At 32.2% G+C, this 27,459-nt stretch overlaps 2 protein-coding genes and 1 long non-coding RNA gene across 4 annotated transcripts; all 3 read right to left on the reverse strand.

Moving 5' to 3' along the window:
* Positions 1-3,394: 3,394 nt before the first annotated feature.
* On the reverse strand, positions 3,395-8,774 carry LOC107058003 (uncharacterized). 2 transcript variants are annotated; one of them, XR_001471708.1, is made up of 4 exons: positions 7,545-8,774; positions 6,892-7,083; positions 4,461-6,154; positions 3,395-3,979 (listed from the first exon to the last, which is right to left on the reverse strand). It is a non-coding gene; the product is annotated as an uncharacterized lncRNA (long non-coding RNA). The 2 variants fall into 2 exon arrangements; XR_001471707.1 differs by having other exon boundaries at positions 6,892-8,774.
* An 11,872-nt stretch (positions 8,775-20,646) lies between these two features.
* LOC102582157 (probable histone H2A.1) lies at positions 20,647-22,070 on the reverse strand. The gene is made up of 2 exons (XM_006362847.2): positions 21,826-22,070; positions 20,647-21,039 (listed from the first exon to the last, which is right to left on the reverse strand). Exons 1-2 carry the CDS (start codon positions 22,012-22,014, stop codon positions 20,830-20,832), a joined length of 399 nt encoding a protein of 132 aa, XP_006362909.1. The 5' UTR covers positions 22,015-22,070; the 3' UTR covers positions 20,647-20,829.
* A 1,023-nt stretch (positions 22,071-23,093) lies between these two features.
* On the reverse strand, positions 23,094-26,283 carry LOC102582481 (50S ribosomal protein L24, chloroplastic-like). The gene is made up of 4 exons (XM_006362848.2): positions 26,136-26,283; positions 24,063-24,101; positions 23,623-23,853; positions 23,094-23,424 (listed from the first exon to the last, which is right to left on the reverse strand). Exons 1-4 carry the CDS (start codon positions 26,238-26,240, stop codon positions 23,218-23,220), a joined length of 582 nt encoding a protein of 193 aa, XP_006362910.1. The 5' UTR covers positions 26,241-26,283; the 3' UTR covers positions 23,094-23,217.
* Between the last annotated feature and the right edge of the window lie 1,176 nt (positions 26,284-27,459).

Here is a 27,459-nt window from a genome sequence, read left to right on the forward strand (position 1 = left end):
ATTAGTTGCGTATCCAAAAAAAGGAAAATGGACATAGCGCGCAGTAGGGACATATATTGCCATTTTTGAGCTAATAAGATCACTTATATGACAAAATAAAAAAGTAATTAAAAGCAACAACTTAAGAAAATAAAAAGGTACGTATAAGTAAGAAGTTTTTTTTTTTTTTTTGCATATTAGAAACATAACGATAGAGTACCTATTTATAGGGGTTTTATTTAGCCTAATTCTAATCCTAGTAGAAGTTGATTATTATTTTTTGGTAGTTTTAAGTTACTAAAATTAGTGTTAGGTTACTATATGTATTTATGGTAATCTTATGGTTATTTATATCATATTTTGATATGTATTATTCTAATTTCACACTATATGATTTTGTTTTGGTAATTTTAAGTTACTAAAATTAAACAAAATAATTAATCTCTAATCAAAATAGGAATACTTAAAGATTTATTTTTCCTAAAAGTGAAATAGGACTCCATGCTTCTAAAAAAATATAGTATATTCAAATTATTGATCAAAACAAGACACAAAAGCGATATAGTCTTTATAACCTTATTCTTGAAATTATCATAATGATAGCATACAAGTCCAAAATGCATTCGAGGATTTGTCAAAAATTTCAGTACAAAGGGAAATTAAATTAGGAAATATTTGACAAGTAAATAGAGACGTAGAGAATATTAACATTTAAAGACTTAATTTAAATTATAATTTCACTATTGCCCTTTGTGAAATAATAAATATAACTTTATAAATAGTGTAAGTTATTTCCTAGAAATATAAAACTTCAATAAATAAAAAGGCAAATATGAAAAAAATCAAATATATATCTTCAATTTTGAACAATTAAATTATTTATACAATAAAAAAAGCCACAAATATTCAGTTAATATAAATATCTGGAGCTTAAAAAGGTGAAAAGCAACTTTATCTCCCCTCAACGTTGGGATACAAAAATTTAATTAATTTCACTCTTTTCTTAATATTTCTATATATCAATTTTTATGTATACACGATTATTATTTATGTAAAGTTTTTCATTCATATATTTTTATACATAATGTAAAATCTTACTACATTATTTTAATATTGTGACGAGACCGTCAGGCGTCAAGTACACTAGCTAGCTAGTGAGGTCAACAAAAATCAAGTCTAATCTTATAGCCGTTTAGGGACGATAGAATGTATATAGATTTTATTATCCTTATTAATTTTAGCTACGAATTTAGTCTCAAAATTTAAAATCGAGACAACTAATCTAATCCTATGAATCAGACAACTTACATTCTTATAGCCATCTAGGGACGATAGAATGTCGATCCAAACTGTCAACCATCAAAGTAGCACTAATTTGATCAAGTGTTCATGTCCCTAGTCTAACATGATTGAAAAAACCAAAAAGACAATCAAATATGAAACAAGGTATTAATCCCATGAACATTGATTTCAAGAAAATAGACATTGGTCCTTCATCATTTATATACACAACCAAACATAAACATAAATCCTACAATGAATTAACAAAAATATATTTCATTATATTCTTTGTAATATTAACAAATGCTTACGTACAATTTCATATATTTTTTCTTTTGTGCTATATGTACTAAACTATCGTACATGCTTTCGGTACCTAGGGTATGCAACGTGAGCCATGTCCGCGAGAAGAAGTTGGTGCATGGAATGTGGCGGATGATGTAATATTACAAGTTCTTCATCTAGTTGCATTCTTCCCAGTTTCGCCAGGTGATCTGCACAGTTGTTTCCTTCCCTTAGAGTATGCATCATGGAGATCCCAAGTTCGGACAACATACGTCGACACTCTTTTATCACATCGCAATCAAGGTGATTGTTGACGGCGCGTCCCTTACTCATTATGAGCATCAATGCTTCACGAGAGTCAGTCTCGATGATGACGTTCTTCAGCTTGAAGTTCTTCGCCAAGTTCAGTCCGCCATGTATGGCCCACAGTTCTGCCGTGAGGCACGACGTTGTTACCATACCTAATCTCCCCACGAATCCTCCTAGCCACCTACCTCTATCGTCTCTTGCAATGCCTCCATATCCCGCTAACCCTGAATGCTGCATAAAAGATCCATCCGTGTTGATCTTAATGTATCCCGACGGAGGGAATGACCAACTAATATACCTAGGGGCATCTCTTTGTCTAACTACGGATTGATCATGATCATGAACATTAGATACATATCCAATGATGCAAGGTTGAACATTAGTTGCGTATCCAAAAAAAGGAAAATGGACATAGTGCGCAGTAGGGACATATATTGCCATTTTTGAGCTAATAATATGATCAGAGAAAAAGAAAAAGTAGTTAAAAGTAACAACTTGAGAAAATAAAAAAAAGTATGTAGAAGTAAGAAGTTTTTTTTTTCATATTAGAAACATAACGATAGAGTACATATTTATAAGGGTTTTATTTTGCCTAATTCTAATCCTAGTAGAAGTTGATTATTATTTTTTGGTAGTTTTAAGTTACTAAATTTAGTGTTAGGTTAGTATAGGACGTATTTATGGTAATGTAATGATTATTTACAAAAGTCAGTCGAGATAATTGTGTTTTATTTATTTTTATTTTTCTTTCCATTTTTGTAAGAGTACTAATATTTTTTTATATATAGCAATTTAATTGCTTGATTTCTCTTGTGTCTGTAACAATAAATATTGGTATACTACACTTTTCTTTAGCTTGAAAATTTGGAAATTTTTATATTAGATTCAGAATTAATCTTATAATAACTAAATGTAGTTTTCACAGTTTAATTTAATACTTATATTGTGTTGTTGTGATTTATCAACATGTTGGAGATGATTTTGACCAAAAGTTTATTAAAAAAATTCAAGTTTTTTTTATTTTTTTGCACAAGTAACAACCCATAAATTAAATTTTGAGATAAAAGTGATTTGTGTATCATGTTTTAAAATCAATTATATGTTCTCTCACCTTAGGAATTTCAAGTTTTTTTCTGAAGTTATATATGACATTTTGTAAAAGTTGGATAGTGTGGATTTTGATTTTATTCAAGAGTGACTTGTATTTTAAAAAATGTATACAAATATTATGGGGTATACGCGAGCATCTTGAATAATTAAATTATTTTGAATAAATAAAATATCAAATATTCGATTAATATAGAATAGGGGAAGTATAGGCTTCCAAATGTTATTATAGATATTTTGTTTTCTTCCGCCATATCAGACAATTATTTTTCTGAATTCAATTATTTGGAGCTTAAAAAAGTGAAGTTGGGATAAAAAAAATTAATTAATATCGCTCTTTTCTTAATATTTTTATATATCCGTTTTTATGTTAACACAGTTGTTATTTATGTGAAGTTTTTCATTTCCCATCAAGTACACTAGTGAGTCCAACTGAAACCAAGTCTAATCTTATAGCCGTTTATGGACGGTAGAATGTATATAGTTTTTATGAACTAATTTCAGTTTTCCCTCACTCAGACGAGAGGAAGAGAGAGCTTCACCAAGAACTTAGATAACCTATTAAATCGAGTCGTTTCTTCAACTGATTTCAGCCCACTGATCGATTGATCGAGCTATGAAATATGTATAGTCCTTGCAGACAATGAGCAAAAGAGTCGATTGTCTCCTATAACCCGCAAGCCACAACATCAAGGTTGATAATCAGATATATGTTAATTGTAATCGCACTGACATAAATCTAGGTGCTTTTTAAAACAGAGCTATATATTATTATAACGCAATCATATAAAATATATATAGTTCTCATAGACGTTATGCATGCAATTGATGTTTGTATTGTGCGCGTTATGAAGAGGCAGAAAGTTCTCCCTTATCAACAACTAGTTTTGGAGTGTGTTGAGTAGTTGAGAAGAATGTTTAAGCCTGATATATATGGAAGCAATCAAACAGCGGACTGAAGCTCTTACCGTCCGAAAACATGTACAGTACTTGGCCCAAGGCAAGTGCTCGAGTACATCTGATACAAAGAGATTCTCAAATGAGTTAGTAGTGTACATCATGAGGTGTTACAACACATTTTATTTTTTTTTGATGACAAGGGAAACCCGCAGCCGCTACCTTTTGGGTGCGCACAGGGTAAAACCCCCGCTCCTATGCAATAGCTCGCAAACCACATAGGAGAGGTAAACCGCACTAGGCAAGCCTGGTGCGACGAGCTCGACTCAGAAGGCAAACCCCTTGCTTTCGCTGGCAAGGGGTTTCGAACTTGAGACCTCCAACATGGAAGTCCCAAGCTCAAAACCACTGGGCCACCCCGAAGGGTAGTTACAACACATTTTATTCAATGCACAACAGATAAACAGAATCAAATTGATTCCTTATAATGTAAACGACTCTTTTTTACATAAAAATTGTATGCAGTTTATATATATATGATTGTAGGCTCTGACATGAGTAAGATTCTAACGGAAACAGAAATTTCAAGAATGTTAACTAACCTGGGACAAGATGGAGCCGTCAAACCGCTAGTCAAAATGTTCGCCATTGAGAGCCTAGAAGCTAAGCAACCGTCTCTTAACGCGGTGCACAACTTGTCTGCCTCAAAAGCAAATGTTCAATGTCTGATAAAACCGGGCATTGTTGCTACTCTGCTACAACTTCTTTTCTCCGTGACATCAGTGCTCATGACTCTAAGAGAGCCAGCATCCGCGATTCTTGCAAAAATAGCAGCTCAATCGAAAGTTTGCATAGTACTAGTGAAACAATTCCCAGTTCATTTGCCTAACTCAAACCTGAACATTAATTTTACTCCCAGTTTCAATTCACTTCCAAAATTCTAATCCTAACCCTAATTCCGGTTCAATCCCGAAGCATTTCCATCCCTTCCCATGAGGAGAAGACAAGGTAGGCCAAGCAGTAAACTGCCTTTGTGCCAAGTATCCAGTAATTTTCTCGGTAGTGCCAATGAAGAACAGTCTGCATTTCTGTCTTCATCTTTTTTAGATAAGTTTAGCAAACCCCGAGTGAAAAGTTCCAATTTCGCAAACACAAATGTTAATTCTTAGGTGCTTAAAAGTACAAATTCCAGAAGGCGAGTTGTTGCTGATGAGAATATTTCAATAAACAAAGAGCCAACTTCTAATTCTTTAATTGCATTAACTGCTGGATTTTCATCCGAGTCGTTAACGACTGGCGGAAGTGAAATTAGGGTTTGTTTCTGAAGTTGGCGGGATAGAACATGATAACTACATTTTAATCAGAAATCCTATTATTACCAAATGGCATGAAAATGTGTCGATTTGGGTGACAGAAGATATGTTTGTTGATGTTATACCTGAACACTGTAATGAGCTATTAGATTCTGCATAGAACTACCTGTTATCATATGGATATATTAATTTTGGGGTGGCATTGACAATTAAGGACAAGATTCCAGTTGAGCCAAGAAAGGGCGGAGAGACTGTTGTCGGGCCAGGTCTTGCTGGTTTGGCGGCTGTGAGACAACTGATGTTATTTGGTTTTGAGTTTACTGTTTTGGAGGGACGAAAGTGTGTAGGTGGAAGGGTGTATACAAAAAAAAGATGGAATGAGGGAATAAGGTGGCAGCTGCTGATTTGGGAGGGAGTGTTTTGACAGGTACACTAGGGAATCCACTGGGTCTGTTGGAACGAAAGTTGTCGTATACACTTCATAAGGTGAGAGACCAATGCCCACTCTACCGTGCTAATGGAAATCCCGTAGACGAGTATTTGGATACAAAAGTGGAGGTTGCTTATAACTCACTTTTTAATAAGGCAAACAAGCTCAGGCAAGAAGTTTTCTCAGGACTAGAAGCACAGATCCATAACCACACTACCCAGTGGTTTAGACCCAATGTTGTCATTACGAGAATATTCAAACCTGGAGGAAGTGAGATCCCTTTAGAAGGGCCAATTTCTTACTTGCCAGTGGCGTAGAGCTAAAGCAACTCGCTACTACGTTAGTTCTAATATCCCCAGCAGATAAAGTGGTTCCGTTGCCTCTGCCAAAGTTTTTAGCCATCCTGAGAAACAAGTTAAAAAGGGGATTCATGAAGAAGCTGAAACTCTGAACAAGAAAAAGAAATAGGAAAGAAGAAGCTAAAGAGAGGTGGGGAAGGACTTATATCCGACTATTTTTTACTTGACAGTGGCTACTCTTGACTTTACAACACCTGTTAAGCAAAAAATATAAGAAAATGTTAGCCTCAAATCTAATATATGGCACAATTGCAAACGATATAAATAAAAACAAAACATGTTTGTAATGATTAACATGAAACTTCAAGGCAAAATATTACAAGCTCAAATTGATGAATAGTGAATCTTATTTTCTTGTTGCTTTGGCATGTTATTGTTGCCTCTTTTTCATTGTTCGCCCAGTCAAAGGTCTATTGGAAACAATCTCTATCTTCTCAAGGTATGCGTACATTCTACCCTCCTCGGACCCCACCTGTGGGATTATTGGGTTTCTTGTTGTTGCTAAAGGATATATAGCCCACAATTATTACATTATGCCAACTAAATTTACCCCTACTTACTGGTGTCACTTGTTGCTTGCATTTAACCCGTCTGGTCTGCTTATCTTATTTCAGCTTTAGCATTTAGTGCATAAAGTGAGCATGCAAACAATGTTGATATAGCAAAATTATAAAGAGTTGATCCAGAAAGGAAAATGAACTCGAGTATAAATAGAAACTAAATCATACTCGAGCAATATGTAATGAAGAAATAAGATGGTTGTAGAAAGAAATTAGTTAATTCTTTACCATAAACGATGAATTTCAAGTATTTAAAAGCAACATGATATTTTGTGTTCACAACATATATAATGAGATAAAACAAAGTTAGTTCTTGACTGTCAGTGTCTTAATAAACATTAGACATGCCTTTAAAAAGAACTGAAGCATACCTTATCTCGGTTTTTCTCTTCTCAATCTTCAAATGCAATGTTCTAATACCTGTGTGATAGGCCATCTTTGCAGCTTCTCTAAGCCCAGTGAGAAATGATCCATGCATGGTGGCTGGATAGCACAAAGATGGAGTAGGAACCAAATCTAAACGGATGGGCTCTGGGACGTTAATTCCTTGTGGTTCATTTATGCTTGATAATAATGCCCAAATCTTATCAATACATTAGCTCCATAACCATAAGAAACATAAGTTTCATCTTTACTATAATCGATGCATTTTCAAATATATATATATGCCTACGTAGCAGCATAAACGACAGATGATGAAATCATCTCTGAAGTATATAGTTGAGACAGAAAGTTAAACAAAGCAAGATCCTACCTCAAACAAGACAATACATACACGCTTCAAACTGAAACTTAACGAATATGAAATGGGATTGGCACTGATACTCTTTCAACCGCTTAACTCTAGACAAAGATAACATGAATTTTCACTTCCCGAGCAACTTCGTTCTTATTTTTCTGCTCGTGGAGTTTTTTATTCTTTACTTGTTACTTGGCTACCAAATAATATGCTATTCAAAAGAAAGAAAGATAAGATTTTGGTATATTGAAAGCTAAGTTAATATGGAACATGACATTTAATTACCTTCTAAAATTTGAAGAACTTTTTTCACTGCATCAGTAGGGGCCGTTAGCTCAAACTTGTATGGCAGCTTCTCCTGCGACTAGAGCTAACAATAAGGGCCAACCAGCAACTGTTGTATAGCTATAGAACAAAATCCTCTCGCGAAGTCCCCAATGCCTCTCCTCTACAGGCTTTCCATCAGCACAATAGATTGGACATTGGTCTCTCACTTTATGAAATGTATATGACAATTGTCGTACCAATAGACCAGTCGGATTCCCTAGTGTACCTGTCAAAACAATCCCTCCTAAATTAGCAGTTGTCACCTTATTCCCCCTTCCATCTTTTTTGTACACCCTTCCACCTACACGCTTTCATCCATCCAAAATCGCAACTTCAAAGCCAAATGACATCAGTTTCCTTGCAGCCGCCAACCCAGCAAGTCATGCCCCCGATAACAATCACTCTACCCTTACTTGGCTCAGCTGTCAAAGCCATCCAAAAATTAAAATACCCATATCATAACAAGTAATGTAGAATCCAATAACCCACTACGGTGTTCACATATAACATCAACAAATACATCTTTCGTCACCCAAATCCACACATTTTAGCGCCATCGGGAAATAATGTGATTTCTAATTAAAATGTAGTTATACTATTCCACCCCGCCAACCGCATAAACAACCCAAACTTCAATTTCGTCATCCCTTAACGAGTCAGACGTAAATCCAGCCGTTAACCCAATTAAAGCCTCAGAAGTAAACTCTTTGTTTATACAAATAATTCCATCAGAAACAACCCACCTTCTCGAATTTATACTTTTAAAATCAACATTTTTGTTCTCAAAATCGAAACTTTTCACTCGAATTTCGCTAAATTTACATGAAGAAAGCAATGCAGACTGTTCTTCATTGAAATTACTGGATACCTGCTACAAAGACTATTTACTGTCTGATCTACCTCGTCTTATATTCATGGCAGGGGATGAAAATGATTCTAGATTGAACCGGAGCTACGGGTAGAGTTAGAATTTGAAATTGAACTGAAATTGGGAGTAAAATCAAGGGTTTGAGTTAGAAAAATGAATTTTGTTGGTTGATTTCTCTGCTTTCTGTAACTGTAGCAATAGGGAAAACAAGGATGGGATCGGAGAAGATGAAAATGGGTGATCGGAGATAGATGAAAATTTATTGTTTCAACTTTCTTGGTTGTAACGAAGGGAAGAAGAAAGGGAAAAAATGGCTTCTTGAGAATGAAGGAGAAAAAGAGGTGTAACATAATGAACGAAGTGACAAATATATCTGCACTAGATATGGGACCCCGTGCCAATACGGGGCCCAATATATGTTACTGTTTCTGTTTCAATTTATGTGGTACTGGTACATATGAAATTTGAAGTTAATCAATTTTTAGTATGTTTTTATATATTTTAAGTTGCTAATTATTTTTATTTAGAGTATATTTTACGTAAATATATTATAAATCACAATAATTAACAAGTTAATATAAAAAAAAACTTATAAAAAATTCATTGACTTTTGAAATTTCATTTGTATCACATAAATCAGGACAAAGCGAGTAATATATATGAAAATTACATAAAACATACTATAACTCACAATAATTAGCAACTTAAAATATCTATATATCTATATTTCTCCCCATTTATGTGGTATAGATGAAATTTTGAAAGTTAACAAAAACTTTTTATATGTTTTCAAATATTTTAAGCTATTAATTATTATGATTTATAATACTTTTTACATAAAAAAATTTACTTATATAAAGTATTAAAGAAAAAAAAATTAAAAAGGAAACATAAATGTCAGCACGAGTCCAATCTATGTTAATTCCTATGTTTTAATTATTGTAATACAGATTGAATTTGGAGAGCCAACTAAATTTTTTTAAAGGATTTTTTATAAATTTTAAGTTGTTAATTATTATAATTTATAATATTTTTATTTATTTTAAACCAATATATGTTTCTCTCTGTCTCAATTACATGAGACATATGGAATTTGGAGAGTCAACTAAAATTTTAAAATATGTTAAGTTGTTAATTATTATACCTTATAGTACTATTACGTTATTTTCAAATAAAATATGTAATTTTTTTATTTCACTGTATGTGTCATTGATATAATTACATATATTAAGTAATAAAGAATTAATGTGTAAATTATGTGACACCTATGAATTTTGGAGTGTAAATCAAATTAGTTATATGAATTTGTTTTAAAAAGCGGTTAATTATTATAATTTATAATACTTTTTATATATTTTTTAAATGATATATATATATCTTTATGATATTGATATTAGTATTATAATAAATTAAATTTTATTATTTTAAATTTATGATCTCAATTGTCAGCCTATGCCACATTATAAAATGTTCCAAAGTAGATATCCGATTTTAAAAAATGTCGATGCTAGCTAAAGTAATAAAATAACATCTAAGGGCATGAACCTATATATGTATATATAAAGCTGAATATTGACAATTTGATGTGGCATCTCTCTATGACCAGTATTTGTATTCATCTTTTTTTTCCTTTTTTTGACATTTTATCTTTGTTTTGTATTTTTTATTTGTAATTTTTTTAAAAAGTATTTATGTCATACCCGATTAATTATGCCCTTTATAACATCCATTACACTAATATAGATTTAAGTAAATGAAAATGGAAGATGAAAAGATAAAAACTATTCATTTTTTATAACTGTTTATAATTATTTAGCCTATAAAAAAAAATAAAAATAGTTGAACATTTGTAATAAATAAGAACAAATTTCTTCACTTTGGCTCTTCTTCTTCTGACGATAATGATCAATATATGGTATCAACTTTTGTCGTTAATATGTCCATCCAATTTCTAGGTCATGTGACTTTTTTAACAAAAGAGAAAAGAGAGAATATCTCATGATTCTTGTGAAGACATTGATGTAAAAGAAAGTGATCATGTAACAAAAAGTTTCTCTTCAAAATAAAAGACTTTTTGAAAAAATGTTTATTCCTCCTACAAGGAGAGAAAAATTCATTGTGGTTGAGAAATTTATAAGAAGGTTGATTAGTGTTTCAAAGGGTAAGAAAAATTATTTGGAGAAAAAATCATTCTATTTATGGAATTCGTATCAAATGAGGAGGAGAACAAGCAAAATTTTATTTTGTGATTTGAAAAGAGAGAAAATTAGATATTATTTCTTTCAACCTCATTATTCTTCTAATTTCTTTCTTCTTTTATTTTGTCTTGATTTTTTGTATCTTTGATTAAAGTTTTTTTCTTATTTATCTTTAATTAAAGTTTATATATATTTTCTTTAAAAAAAATTTAAAAAGATGATCATATTCAGTTCCTTTCCTCATCAATGCTATTAATCTCATAATTAGTGTTATTTATATTATTTTCTTAATTTACTTTTTTTTCTTTCTTTTAATTATTTATTTGAAGAAATTAGTTATTATAACTTTATAAGAATTACACATGTATTTTTACATAATTGATTTGTTATTTTTAAAATTTTTGGATCATTCTTCATCTTAAAGTTTCTATCTATATGTAATAATAAAGCTAAAATAGAAAATGTGGGGTGACACCTTCTTAGCAATAGATACTTATTTATTTTTATCAATTTTTTCTTGACAATTTTGGTTATATTTTTCTTTAAAATAATTATTGCCTCAATTTTTAATTTTATTTTTAACATTGATTTTTAATTTTCAAAGATTGGAAATTTTATGTTAAAAATTTAAATAATAGAAAAAATGATTTATTTAACTTTTATCATCATCAATACTACTAATTTTTTTTGACGTTTTTTCTTAATCTTCATCTCATCATTAATGTTATTTATATAATTTTGTTTAATCACTTATTTTTTCTTTTTTAACTCTTTTATATATATAAAGTTGGATATGTAAATGATGATGTGACATTTCTTAGAAGCTAAGATTACTATTTATCTAATTTCTCCAATTTTTGAGTTCTTTTGTCATACTAAATACAATATGTTTTATTATAATTACATTCAATATAGTAAACAACATGTTCTAGGAATTAAAACAAAATTATCATTTCAGAAAAATAAATGTTAAATTATAATTTTATTATGATTAAGGAAAGATAAAGATATTATTTGAATATCCCATAACCACATTCAATACATTAGAAATTAATTGGATATAATTGTAAATGGAAAATGAATCACGATTTAAGGAAAATAAATGTTTGCAATACCATAATAATTAAGGAGAGAGTAAGATATTATTTTAATATCCTAATTCGGAACTTTTAATCTACTACTCAATTAAAAAGAAAATGCATTTAATAACATTAAAAAGTTATTAGTTTATATTTTTTTTCTCATTGTACTAATTCAATTCAAAACTTAATTTTAAAGATAAAATAACAGCTTCATTTTAATTGTTGTCAATATATTTCAAAAAATTATCGTGAAAAGGCTTTTCTTGCACCTTATTTTAATTTTTATATAGTATTATTATTTTTTCAGTCATTTTTCAATGATTTTTTATTTCGATTTAAAATTTAATGTTTATTCTTAAAACTCTGATGGTACAATTAAGGTGGAGTAGAATATAATAAATGATGATTCTTCTACTAAATAAGAAGATATAACGAAATTGAAAGGGTGAAGTTTTTTTTTTTAAAGGGATAGGAAATTCTATTAAGGTATCATTACGTCATTATTCCATATATTTTTAATATAAATTTCATTTAATGATGCATTTGTTTAGTACTCCCTTTGTCCCTAATTACTTGTTCACTTTTCCTTTTATAGTTGTCTCTAATTACTTGTCCATTTTGACAAATCAAGAAAGTAACATTTTTTTTACCTATTATACTCTCAATTAAATGACTAATTACTTTGAAAATTGCAGAACTTTTCATCTACTTCATAATTAATAGGGGTAAAATGATAAACTCACTATGTCATTAATTGATTTCTTAATAGATGTGTCAATTTAAAAGTGGACAAGTAATTAGGGATAGAGGGAGTATTACAGTGTTATTTCACATTACGAGATATTTCTTAGACATTTAAGGAGAATGGTACACCGGAATATATATTATATATTAAAGGATCAACTTCATGCAATGGAAGAATTTGTTATTATCAAACACATTTTAACTTATTTGATAAAAAATATATTCTTCCTCATTTAATAGATGTAAAATTTGTGAAGCTTTATTTTTTTCACAATCTTCATATTATTAAAACATATAATAATATTACGATTAAACAACATAGTAAATATGAAATTAATCAAAAATATTTAATTTTAATGATCGCGCGAAGTGCGGCCAAGTTCTCTAAATTTAAAACAAAAAAGTAAAATTTAAATGGGTCTACAATAGAACTCCTAGAAATCCAACTTGAAAAATTATATTAAAAATGGAAAATAAAAAGTGAAATAAATTTAATTGAGAGTTATCCTTCGTCTGTCCCATTTTATGTGACACTTTTTATTTCTCGAGAATCAAATAGTTTAAGTTTGACCATAAATTTGCGTATGATATCTTCAATTTTTTTAAAATGAAATTTATATATTTGTAAACTACATAAAACTCAAAATATTATAATTCATAATAATTAATAATTCAAAATATTTTAAAGATCTATGAAAAATTTAAGATCAAAGATAAACTAAAGAGAGTAAAAGGGGAGAATGGAAAGTAGAAAAAAAGAAAAAAAAGCGAATATATAGAGAGAGAAACTGAGGAAAAAAAGTTGAGAAAAGTAATTATTCATGTGGGTTATTGTATATGTAGAAAGACACGTGTACAATTAATGAGCCACAATTAATTTTATAGTACAATTTGAAATGCTTTGTGTACAACTTGGTAGTGCCGTGTTCGTCCTCTAAAGTCTCACTTCTAATAAGGAGTAACATAAATCACAATAATTAACAATTCAAAATCTTTAAATTGAGACAGTTAAAGTAATTTATATTTGGAGCTATTGTGTCTGGTAACTGTATATATGTATGAGTAATAAAAGGTAGTACACATGTCTTCAATATAGTGAATCATCAGACAGCTGGCAACATATAATACTCCTATTTATTCAAAAATTAATGTACAATTCTTTTTGCACGTTGTACAACTAATTTAATAAAGTCAAAAGTTAATGTACAAAATTCTTTGCACGTTGTACAACTAATTTAATGCAGTGTTAGTCCTTCTAACTGTCATTTCTAAATAAGAGTAATGTAATCCAATGTATTTTTGACTTAACCAAATATTATATTTATTATTTTATTTTAACTTTCGTTACATCCTATAATATTTCACTTAACTACGAAACAATTCTCGAATTTTCAAAATATGACGAAATACATCCTTTTTATTTACTTAAAAAAATAATTCATTTGTAGTGCTTGACACCCCTTGGCTAAGAGTGAGTCTACCCCTGCTCCTACGAACTCATTTTTTCCTCAAGATTACAATGATATGTAGTTTTAAACAAAAGATAGTAGAATATACTAAAATGATATTTAATCTTGTGGTGTTAAACATGTCATTTGAAAGTTATAATTAACTTTTTGAAACTGACTAAAAGGAAAGTAAGACAAACTAATTGAAACGGAGAGAGTATCACCGGTGAATCTCTCTTGCACTTTACATTTGGAGCCTTAACATTCCTTTGTTTTCTAAAAATATCATTTTAGGGCTCAAGTATGGTATATACAGAATTGAGATTCAGTCTTAGAAAGTTATGCAAACAGAGAGATCTCAATTTGAGACAACAAAGGTGGTTGGAGTTGCTTAAAGACGACGATATGAAAATGAGATTCAAGTTTAGTTGATAATATTTTTCTTTTTTTTGAAAAAAAACGTAAATGAACTCAATTTGAGACAGCAAAGGTGGTTGGAGTTGCTTAAAAACGACGATATGAAAATAAGATTCAACTTCAGTTCATAATTTTTTCTTTTTTAAAAAGACGTAATTGAACAAAATGATCTTAATTTGGGACATCAAAGGTGGTTGGAGTTGCTTAAAAACAACGATATGAAAATGAGATTCAAGTTTAGTTGATACTTTCTTTCATAAAAAAAACGTAATTGAACAAAATAGCTCTATTAATTATTATCTATGGTGTTCCCAAATTGAAATGGTACCTTTGTTATTCATCATATTGTAAATGTTTTATCTAATAACAAAAGGTGTATTACATTCACATTTGAAATAAGAAACATTCGCATACAATATCAATCATAGTTACTGCTTAAGAAATTACCAAAATGATATTCATAACAACTTTCGAGATTAATTATCAAAAATATATTTCAATATAATATCGTTATAAATATTTACAAATGCTTACATAAAAAAATTTATACTTTTTCTTTTGTGCTATATATATTAAACTACCGTACATGTTTTCGGTACCTAGGGTATGCAACATGAGCCATGTCCGCGAGAAGAAGTTGGTGCATGGAATGTGGCAAAGGATGTAGTATTACAAGGTCTTCATCTAGTTGAATTCTTCCCAATTTCGCCAGGTGATCCGCACAGTTGTTTCCTTCCCTTAGAGTATGCATCATGGAGATCTCAAGTTCAGAAAGGAGGTGTCGACACTCTTCTATCACGTCGCGAGCAGGGTGATTGTCGACGGGGCCTCCCTTACTCATGAGAATCAATGTTTCATGAGAGGCAGTCTCGATGATGACGCCACGATCAGCCCGCCATGTATGGCCACAGTTCCGCCGTGAGGCACAACGTTGTTACCACCCCTAATCGCCCCATGAATCCTCCTAACCATCTACCCCTATCGTCTCTTGCAATGCCTCTGTATCCCGCTAACCCTGAATTCTGTATAAAAGTTCCATCTATGTTGATCTTAATGTATCCGGACGGAGGAAATGACCAACTAATGTACCTAGGCGCATCTCTTTGTCTAACATGTCTCGGAGGGAATGACCAACTAATGTACCTAGGCGCATCTCTTTGTCTAGCATGTCTAACTACATATTGAACATGACCATGAACTACAGATTGAACATGACATTGAGTATAAGATACGTGGGGGTTGAACACGATTACGAACATCAGTAACGTATCCAATAACGGGAAAATGAATATAGTGCCAATTATTGGCATTAGGGATATATATTGCCTTTTTTTTTAAAAAAGCTAATAATAAGATCACTTAGAAAAGAAAAAAGTAGTTAGAAGTAGTAAGTCTTTTTTTTTTTTTTTTTTTGCATATTAGAAATCTAGTGGTAGAGTAACGTATTTATATATAGATGTGTTTTTTAGCCTAATCCTAGTAAAAGTAGAAATTTGATTTTGTTTGGTAAAGTTACTAAAATTAGTGTTGGGTTACTACATCATATTTATGGTAATTTGATAAGTATAAATCTAATTTCACACTCTATGATTTTGTTTTGGTAATTTTAAGTTACTAAAATCAAACAAAATAATTAACCCCAAATTCAAACTGAAATAGGAATACTTAGGAATTAGGATTTACTCTTTCAATAATAGAACTAGGCCGACTCTATGCTGTCACGGACTTAGAGATTTCACTAGTGCTCCGTGCGGCTCTTGACAACTTACTCACTATCTTTCAAGATCTTGTAAGCTCAAGAAAGCTCTTTGTACTAAGATCGCTAAGAGAATGCTAAGAAAGGCTTAGAAAGATCAAAGAGAGTTTTTGGAAGAAGGTTTTTGTATTGCTTTGGAAGATTGATTACAACTTGAGTGATGCCTTGCAAATGGTAGGCACCTCTATTTATACTAGCACCTAAGGACTAAAGAGTAATTAATTTTTACTTACAAGTCCCTCACTTATTTACACAAAAGCCCCTCTCTAGAATTCTCTACACATTTTAGAGAATTCTAAGGCTTTCTTGAAGTATCTAAGTTATCCTAGAGAATTCCTTAAAATTCTCTAGCCTTCTTGAATAATCTAAAGGGTTCTAGAGTCTTCCGGAAACCTCTCTGCAACTCTAGACCCTTCCGCCCCTATTTGGACGCAAAATTTTACTGTGATGTGGCGGGACATGACACTATGCTTCTAAACAATTTAATATGTTCAATTTATTGATCAAAATAAGACACAAAATTGATAGTCTTTATAACCTTATTTGTGAAATTATTAACACAAGTTCTAGACGCATTCGAGGATTTGTCAATGATATAAGTAAAAAGGAAAATTAAATTAGGAAAAGTAAATAGAGAATTTGAAAAGTAAATTGAGACGGAGAAAGTATTAATTAAATTTGTGAGACAATGCATATATATTAAGACATAATTTAAATCATAATTTCCACTATTGCCATTTATAAAATCATAAATATGACTTTATAAGTAGTGTAATTTTTTCGAATCCAATAATTTAGATATTTGGAGCTTAAAAAGATGGACACAACTTTATCTCCCCTGAACGTTGAAATAAAAAATAAAATCATTTCAATCTTATCTTAATATTTTATACATCCATTTTTATGTTAACACACTTATTATTTCCGTAAAGTTTTTCATTCATATAATTTTATACATAATGTTATAACATTACATTATTTTAATAATTTGATGAGACCGTCAAGTACACTAGTGAGTCCAATAAAAATCAAGTCTAATCTCATAGCCGTTTAATTAAGGGATGGTAGAATGTATATAGATTTTACGCTTACCAATTCTAGCTATGAATTTAGTTTCAAAATTTGAAATCGAGACAACTCACCTAGTTCTATGAACCAAACAATTTACACGCTTACCACTCCACCAAAAAACTCCTCAAATTACTTGAAATCGTGTTCCAAGCAGATAAGCTCCCTAGGTTACTCATCATTTGTATACACAACCAAACATAAACATAAATCGTACAATGAATTAACAAAAATATATTTAATTAGATTCTTTGTAACATTAACAAATGTTTACGTACAATTTCATGTTTTTCCTTTTGTGCTATATATACTAAACTACCGTACATGTTTTCGGTACCTAGGATATGCAACGTGAGCCATGTCCGCGAGAAGAAGTTGGTGCATGGAATGTGGAGGACGATGTAGTATTACAAGGTCTTCATCTAGTTGCATTCTTCCCAATTTCGCCAGGTGATCTGCACAACTATTCCCTTCCCTTAAAGTATGCATCATGGAGATCCCAAGTTCGAACAGAAGACGTCGGCACTCTTCTATCACGTCACGATCGGGGTGATTGTCGACAGCGCCTCCCTTACTCATGAGTATCAATGCTTCACGAGAGTCAGTCTCGATGATGACGTTCTTCAAGTTGAAGTTTTTCGCCACGGTCAGCCCGTCATGTATGTCCCACAGTTCCGCCGTGAGGCATGACGTTGTTACCACACCTAATCACCCCACAAAGCCTCTTAACCACCTACCCTTATCGTCTCTTACAATGCCTCCGTATCCTGCTAACCTTGAGTGCTGCATAAAAGTTCCATCCGTGTTGATTTTAATGTATCCGGGCAGAGGGAATGACCAACTAATGTACCTATGCGCATCTCTTTGTCTGACATGTCTAACTACAGATTGAACATGATCATGAGTATAAGATATGTATTCAATAATGGGGGGTCGAACACGATTACGAACATGAGTAATGTATCCAATAACGGGAAAATGAAGATAGCGCCAATTATTGGCATTAGGGATATATATTGCCATTTTTGTTTTTGAAAGCTAATAATAAGATCGCTTAGAAAAGAAAAATGTAGTTAGAAGTAATAAGTTTGTTTTTGCATATTAGAAACTAATGGTAGAGTAATGTATTTATAGATTATTATTTTTAGCCTAATCCTAGTTGAAATAGAAAATTGATTTTGTTTGGTAGTTATAAGTTACTAAAATTAGTGTTACGTTACTATAATATTTATGGTAATATCATGATTATTTATATCATATTTTGGTAAGTATTATTTTAATTTCACACTATATGAAATAACTATTCCAAGAAAATTTGGTTTAAGTATGAATTCATTTTAATTTTAGAGTTGTAGTGATGATTCTTTGCCGTGTTGCCATTTCTATGGCAACTTTGTAAGGGTCAAAAATATTCCTCAACTTTATTTTATTGGTTAATTATACCCTTATCATTAAAATGAAGCTATTTTTATCTTCGTCGTTACTAAGCTCACTATTTATGCACCTCAATTGGACGGAAAGCTCCAAATTGACTTAAATTGCTCAATTTGATTAAAATAACCCGATTTCTCTTTTAATCATAACCCGACCCGCTAAACTAAATGAATTCATACCAAATTAAAACCCCCAAACCCATGGCCAACCCCTCTAATCTCGTGACCAAATTTTTTTAACCCATTCTCAAAATGACATTCTTTAGGGCTAAAGAATTTCCAAATCCCCTCGTATAATTCTGTAGGTAATCTCATTATAGATGGTCATCGTTGAGGTGAAGAATTTTGGTGGGTCGAGTCCATCTTCCAGTTTCAATTTGGATTCACCAGTTAGCTCTGTATCGCTGAGCATTTCTCCACAGGTGAATTCGAGTTCAAAAAATTCACAGCCCAAGCCACCGGAACTACTTGTTGTTCGTACTGCTCCTCTACCTTAGTATCCTTCTCTTTCGTCTTCACCGCTAGAAATTTTTGTACCGATATTGGTCATTAACGGGAATCTGATTCACCATCTCCGCCTAGTGCATCATCCCCAGAGAGATATTCAAGCAGAAGTATTGACTCATCACCCAAAATTTCCGATGTTTGGGATCAGAATATTGATTCTCCGATGAGAATCAACAATTACATACAACAGAATGCATCAGTTTCAGTTCCACCACCCCACCGCCTTTATTGATTAGTATTCCGGCTTGCGTACGGTCTCCACAACCACCATCCCACCACCAATTAAAAATTGGGAGAGTCCAAACACTCCAACACCACCAATTTCAAAGCCTCCAGTTCTTATAACTCTGTTAAGACCCATAGAACTTGAGATCCAATGTTGATTTCCCTAATGGAGTTGTCTTGTAGTAATAAGCAACTCATTGAGAAGAATGAGCAGAGTATTGAAGGCTTATCAAGTGATACTTGTGGAAACTTCAAAATCAAAGTTGAAGACTTTGCATTGGGATAAAGTAATTTAGTTCTGATCGGAAAAGAGTGTGGGATCAACTGAAAATCAAGTTTATTTAAGTAGGATAATATAAAGGAAGTTTTTTGGGTCAAGAGATTAGGGGGGTCGGGAATGGGTTTAAAATGAGAATGGGTCATTTAAAATAATTCGGGTAATGTAAGTCAATTTGGGGCTTTTCATCCAATTGAGGGGCATAAATGGTGAGATTAGTAACGGCGAGGGTAAAAATAACTTCATTTTAACGGTAAAGATATAGTCAACCAAAAAAATAAAGTTGAGAGATATTTTTTACCCTTTTCCCTTATAATTATTAGTATGTTTTAATGTACTAGACTATATTCCTACCTACATTATGTTTTTGTTATTTATTCAGTATGTTACGACAAATTCATAACACCACAAAAATCTCCATCTAGCTAATACTTTATTTATAAGCTTAAAACGTAAGTTCACTTTTGAGGACGTACTCAATTTCCTTTTACAATTTTTTTGTATTTTGTAAATGGAATTTAAGTAAAATCTTTAGAGGTAAACTATGTATTAAACCTTTTTCCATAATCAAAAGAGACTTTAAACTCAAGGATTAACGCACAATTTCAAAAAAACTTGATGGATAATGAAATCGCAATAACAAGAGATCTCCATCAACACAAATGCCATCAAACTTGTCAAAGATACACACTTGAACTAAGCTCTACTTCATTGACTCTTTCGATTCAATTTTTTTTGTGAACACCGGATCATATAATCAAAGAGACTTGAAACTCAAGGGTTAAGTCACACGCAATTTCAAAAACTTTGATGGATAACGAAATTGCAATAACAAGAGATCTATCAACACAAAAACCATCAAACTTGTCAAAGATACACTCAAACTAAGCTCTATTTCATTCACTCTTTCGAATCAAAATGAGAGATCACCATCGACACAAGAACCATTAACCATTGTCAAGATACACACTCAAACTAAGCTCGATTTCATGGACTCTTTCGATTTGATGCATATGTTCACATTCATCAATTAGAAATAAGAAATTTGAGTCTTAACACATTGATGTTTTCATTCATTGCTCAAATCATTTGTATACACAAATACAAACATAAACCCCAAAATCTACTAAACAGCTAAGAAAACACTAGCAAATCCTTAATACTATTCCAGAAAAAGAAGTACAAAGCTATAACTAAGAAAAACCAAGTCTTGAACGTGTTTAATCTTCATCAGCAGATGGCTTTGAACCACCAGTTTTCTTTGGAAGCAAAAGGTTGTGAATGTTGGGCATCACACCACCATTGGCAATTGTTACGTCTCCGAGAAGTTTGCTTAGTTCCTCATCGTTCCTCACTGCCAATTGAATATGCCTTGGCACGATCCTAGTCTTCTTGTTGTCCCTTGCTGCATTTCCAGCCAACTCAAGAACCTGCAAATAATCACTGGAAAATCAGAAACACGAAAAGAAGAAAGAAAAACTCATTGGTTTATTGAATTATCTATTAACCCCATAAGAATACCAGTGAATTTGCTTCCAAATTGCTACCTATAGCAAGCTCTAGACAGACAGATCTAACCATTTTTAGGTATAGCAGCAACAATGAAGTGACAGATTATCTTTTATACAACGAAATCTCAACAACAACTACATACCCAAATGAAACAATTTCTGTATTGAAGTTCAACAAATTAGAAATTAACATCCGAAATAAACATATATTAGACATTTGGAACCCCCAATCACTTAATATTTTGGCTTCTGAAACCATCAGTTCCTTTAAAGTGAGCTCTTTTTAGCTCAAATTAGGCTAATTTGAGCTCAACTCCCAAATTATTAAAGCTGAGAATTTACCGAAAACATAAGAATTCCAAACCCTAGCAATCAATTTATACAAAAATTACACAATTTCAGAGGCAAATTACAAAACTAAAATTATTAGAGATAACACTCAACCTAAAACGAAAGAATTTCAAACCCTAGCAGTCAATTTACACAAAAATTAAACAATTAAATAGGCAAATAGCAAAATTAAAACTATCAGAGCGAAAAATCTACCAAAAAGCAAACGAATTACAAACCCTAGCAATCAATTTAAACAGGCAAATTCCGAAATTAAAATTACTAGATCTAACAATCTACCCAAAACAATTCCAAACCCTAACAATCAATCCACACAAAAACTACACAATTAAATAGTCAAACAACGAAATTAACCTCAGCAGCAAGGTACTCCAGAACAGCAGCTAGATAAACCGGAGCTCCAGCACCGACACGTTCAGCATACTTCCCGGCTTTCAAAAACCGAGCAATACGACCAACAGGAAACTGAAGACCAGCTTTGCTACTACGAGAAGTAGCCTTTTTTGCTGTTCCTGAACCTAGGGTTTTGCCTCTACCAGCCATTTATGGAGAATTTTTTTGAGTTTTGAATTTTGAAAGCAAAAATTGAACTGAGAATTATGTTGATTTTGGTGAAGTTTATATATAGATGAGGAATTTTGAATTGGACCAATAGGAGTAAATCACGCGGATCGTGATTTTAAGCCGTTGGATTATATGGGAATTAACGGTGAGATGAGAAGGATCTAGGATGAAGAGTCCGGCGGTTTTTAGGGACGGATATATCCTTATTAGTTTACTGTATTTACGATATGTTTGCCATTGTTACTAAATAATTAAAATGAAATTCTTTTCTTCTCAAAATAAATGTTTTATAATATCAGTCGTTTTAGGAATTTAAGATAATTTTAATTATACTCTTGTATTAAAGAATTAAGTAGTGATTAATAGGAGTAACTTAGATACTTAGTAAATGATGATATTTTGTATTTTATTTTTTTTAGATGTTGAAAAAGTTAAAACAACACTTATTTTGGAATGAAGAAGTAGCATTAACCGCCTTGGTGGGTTGTCCGTTTTTGTTGCAGTGGTTGAGATAAAAAAAAAATGGTTGAATAGATCGATAACACTTTAAGTTTGTTAGTAAAACTTATTTAGATATTTGAAATATGGCATGTTCTGATCGAGTATACATGAACATATGATGAGGTATTACTATTAAACACTTCCAACTAAACAAATTGGAATTTTTTTGTGTGTATTCTAAGGCGTTCATTTCGTAAATAATTAACCATTTTAAACTGCATTTCAATAATAAGAAAAAACAAAACGAGAAAGAACCAGCTCACAAGGATCTATTACACACAGTCTTTATATTGCATTTCAACAAGTACTTATAGAGTCAAAATTGTTTTTATTGACATATAACAAATGTTGAACCCCATTAATTCCTTCGTATGTTTATGTTTCAAATCTCTTTAGTGAAAATTGCAACTTTGCCGTTGTCAACTGTCTATTAAGCTTTTCTTTGAAACAAAAATACTCATTGTAGTCACATGAGTGGGGTTTGGAAAGATAGAATATACACAGACCTTACGCCTACCTTTGTGGGATAGGAAGGTTGTTTCCGATAGACTCCCGGCTCAAGAAAAATGGTTTTTTTTCATAAAGGTATGGAACTTGTATACTAGGTACAAATACAAAATTGTTATCAAATTAATGAAGAGTTAAAGAAAATACAATAACTAGAATTCACAAGGTAGCCTTCTAAGAAGCAACAGCAACTGCTTCTGTTGTTTTCTCCCTCTCTTTGACAGCTTTCTTCCAGTTCTCTGCACTATCGATAATTTCCCCCGTTTTTATGAGGTACCTGACCCTTTTACCATTGTCGAGTGTCTTATGACCCACCCGACTGGCTACCTTCTGGTCTTTCGAGTAAAGCATCACGTTCGAGCTGTGAATAGGAGCTTCAATCTGAAAGCACAACACAAGAACAATTACTTTCACACAAGAACTAGTTAATTTAAGTAAGTTACTTGGACTCTCCTAAAATGCACGCACCTTTCAGCATTTTTGAAGAGTCCGAGCAACATAGCCCATAACAAAAGAGAGACTAAAGATTAACTTTCGGGCAAAGTGGAAACAGTTAGAAGGAAAGAAATCGAAAAAAACCTTGACGATTTGGCCCGGTTCATCCTCACTCCTACTCTTCACATGCTTGGTTTTCAAGTTTATCTCTCTTATGACAACTTTGCTATTGTGCTTGATAATCTCAGTGATCTCTCCAACCTTATCTTTGTCGTGGCCAGATATGACTTTTACTGTATCTCCAAGTTTCACGTGCATTTTGTGTAGCACAGGAAGGCTGTTTGGCTTACACTTTTTCCGTTCCCATCGCTTGAGCTGCAGAAGCAATGAAAATGAAGACCCTTTTTACACAGAACAAATTCCCCTGGCACGGAAAATGGAAGTCGAACTACTAGATACTATATTTACCTTGAAAGTGACATGGAATGTTCATAACAGAGTAACATTAAACATTTTTGGGTTATAAGAATATTCATCACCTGACGGAAGGTAAAAAGACCAGAAACGGATCAAAAGATACCAACCTTGGCTACAATGGATCCTGGAGTTTGTGTTGATTTGACCTGCAAATTCAGCATCACTTGAAAACTGTCATAATTGAACAAGCAAAAAATCTTGTTGCAGCTTGACGCATGAACAAAAAAAGGTCATGTAAACAATATACGAAAAGATGGCTAGTAAGCAATTGCAACAAGGAGCATTAACCTATTAACAACAAGTCCGTATTACAACGAAGATATTCAGTAGTCTATATTTTGCTTCAATTGCTGATGGTGTTTACTAGTTTCAGTTAAGAACTTACTATTATGTACATTCTGGACTATTGACTTCCACATAGAAGTTGTTCTCTTCAAATAAAAAGTTCTTCTCTTAAGAGAGGCGTTTTCTTCACTTAGAAAAGTGTTCCTTCTCTTCAACAACACGTTCAGATTTATTAATATGATCATACACGTAAGTAGTAATGCAACTTTATCAGCACCTCCGCAATATTGCATATGGGCTCAAGAGAAGCTGTTTGTTACCAACTATAAGGATAACACAGCCTGTTCTGTTCAAGTATCTACCAGCAATTTTCTGAATTTCAGGAGGCAAACCAGAAAGCTGAAGAATGTTACATCTTCTAGCACAAAAAGTACGTAATGATAGAACAGTCAACTCATGCCTAATATATCAATATTTGAAGACGAAAGAAGAGGATTAATCATAGGGAAGTAAAATCGAAACAAAGACAGTTCATTCTGAAACTCGCAAAACAAAAGCATCAGAACATATAGATCGAACTACATTAAAAGTAATCCGTGAAACTATCACTAACCCCAGGTAAGATGTGGTGTGGCAGGCGTACCGCCCTCAACGAACCATACATTAATTGACCAATTTAAAATACACACACTAAGTTCATACCCACTATCACATAGTAGTTACAAGTGTAGTGATAATTCATTCACACCCATTGACTAAACAATCTTGCATCTTGCTCTGTAGTAATCTCTTCCATAGCCTAGTTGAAAAAGAGAATTTCCGATGTTCAAAGGTATAGTCCCCACAACAATGTCTGGTAAACTACTCGGGGCTCCCCATGGGTTAGTAAATCTGTTTGGCTATTACAGAATACATTTTCCTAGAGGAAATGTTTTCAGTTGTCTCCTTACCGTAAAATCTCGTAGGACTAATATTTTCCTCAAGTAAAATCATTCACAGAGAAATGAGGACAGAGCTTATATCACACATGGGCGGAAGTCATAATCTTTTATACAAACACACATATTATATAATGGAGAAATCTGCTATTTTCAGCTTCGAAGCTCAACGAGTAATGCATCTGTCTCTCTACCTTTCTCTACTTAAATTCATCACTCAGAATTGAACCCATGACACGTACCTACCTTACATCGTGCTGTACTTACTTTGTGATTGAACCACCGCCATTGGGATCATTTTCCTTCTATAAAATTTTCAAAACTTAATTAACACTTGGAAACCCAATCTACATATACTATCCTATAACATGTAAACATAAGTATATGTCACCTATACTTTTATACCCCAAACACTCTAAAACTTCCTCCATCCATACTAAATGCACCCTTAGAGTTTAGAGTTTTTGCCACGGTGCCACCCGAGGCCTCTTCAGTCATCAAGTGAGTATCCGAGCCAACTTGCACACAACTCCACTAATTTCCCCTTTGTCGGAAATTTACACTGTGTAGCTAGGTAAAAAAAGTAAATGTATATACTATATTGACTCCCCTTGGCTTCTTTATGACTTTACTACTCCTCATACTGAAAATCTTGACTACTCTAGTGCTAATTCCACGGGATACCTGCATACTCACACCAACAAGGTGTGGACATATATCAAGAAATCATTGCCTTTGCTATAATTTGAACGTAAGACCTCATGATTCTTGACCCATTTTATTGACAAGTAGGCCACACACTTAAGTGCATTATACAAAGTCTTAATCAAAATTAAGCAAACATTTACAAATGTTAAACAAAATTAAAAGAAATATTTGCTAGTAAACTATCAATAAACAACATTAATTGAAGAAAAGAAAGGATTTTTGAAAGAGTAGTGAAGTAAAGAAGAGTACCAGAGGTGAGCAGAGAGGAAGAGGAGAAAAGGGTTGGCCCAAAAATGAGTTGGAAGAGATGGAAAGAGAAGTAAATGAGCTCTGAAGAGCTGCCATTGCCACCATTTCTTCAAATCTTTCAACAACAAAAAAAAGCTTTTAGGTAATCAAGAAGAAGGGAATTTTGGATAGAGTTGGAAGCAACAATTTTATTGGATTGGACCTTAAACGGGTTGACCCGGCCCAAAAATATTCTTCCTTTTTTGGGAAATGGGCAAAATTTTCTTTTATTTAGTAGTATAATTTTTTTATTGAAAATTTTGATGATAACAACAACAACATATTCGGAGTAGTTACTTCTACTTCGTAAAGGTTGAGAGATTGTTTCTATTAGATTCTCAACTTCTTTTAAAAAAATTGACGAATAGTTTTTTCATACAACTCATTAAAATTCATTTAGATAAAAATATCTCGAGAAGAAATGCGGAAAATTCTGCCATGATGCATTTTTAACGGAGGGTGTTTTTGTCTAAATGTATTTTTCGCATTGAAAATGATAATTTTGAACTACATTCGTTATAAAAAAACTATCTCACATAATTTTACGTGAATTTCATGGTATTGAGTTTGTGATATTGTTACAATTCATTTGATTAAGAGGTATGCAATTAATTATTTGTAATTTGAATTAAAGTTATTGGGTAAATCCATAATTGACATCTTATAAATGTCTCTGACGGTCCAACTTGCATGAATTTTGATAATTTCATTGAGTATCTATTATCTTCCACCAACATAAATATCAAATAACCATGTCCAAGTATATATAATTCTTCCATCAATCCACATATGAAGTCACATTTTAAGGGTAAAAGCTAAGTACATGATTACGCAGGGTATGTTTTTTGGTATTATCTTTCACAAGTCATAAGTGCAACGACATAGCTAAGTGAAAACAAAGGGTTCATTAAAAAAAATTGAAAGCAAAGGGTCTATTATTAGTCTGAGCTTCTCATCGCCTTCTATCTATCTCTGTATTTCCTGATCTTCTTCCCCTTCAGTTAACATTCTCAGTTTCATTTTTAGGATTGTTAGTTGTTAATTGCTTGTTGTTTTCATTTCTTAATTTAGCTTGAGTTGTTAATTAACTGATGAACAAAACAACTCAATCGGGTGCACCATATTCTTTGTAGTCACAACCCACTACTTATTAAACAAATATATTCTCAATAAGGTTTAGGGATAAGGGTTTGAAAAATACCCCAATTTTGGTCGAATTTGCTGTTGCGATACTAAACTTTCATGAGGACCTATTACCTCCCTAGACTATTTAATACCGTATTTT

The sequence above is a fragment of the Solanum tuberosum genome, unplaced genomic scaffold (genome assembly GCF_000226075.1).
Source record: "Solanum tuberosum cultivar DM 1-3 516 R44 unplaced genomic scaffold, SolTub_3.0 scf00421, whole genome shotgun sequence".
Taxonomy (NCBI): Eukaryota; Viridiplantae; Streptophyta; class Magnoliopsida; order Solanales; family Solanaceae; genus Solanum; species Solanum tuberosum.

Coding starts and splice junctions, on each gene's coding strand:
- LOC102582481 (XM_006362848.2), bottom strand. CDS start 26,240: ATGGTGGCAATGGCAGCTCTTCAGAGCTCATTTACTTCTCTTTCCATC. Junction 24,102..26,135: donor TTCCTCTCTGCTCACCTCTG/GTACTCTTCTTT, acceptor CTGAATTTGCAG/GTCAAATCAACACAAACTCC. Junction 23,425..23,622: donor AACCGGGCCAAATCGTCAAG/GTTTTTTTCGAT, acceptor TTGTGCTTTCAG/ATTGAAGCTCCTATTCACAG.
- LOC102582157 (XM_006362847.2), bottom strand. CDS start 22,014: ATGGCTGGTAGAGGCAAAACCCTAGGTTCAGGAACAGCAAAAAAGGCT. Junction 21,040..21,825: donor TGGAGTACCTTGCTGCTGAG/GTTAATTTCGTT, acceptor GATTATTTGCAG/GTTCTTGAGTTGGCTGGAAA.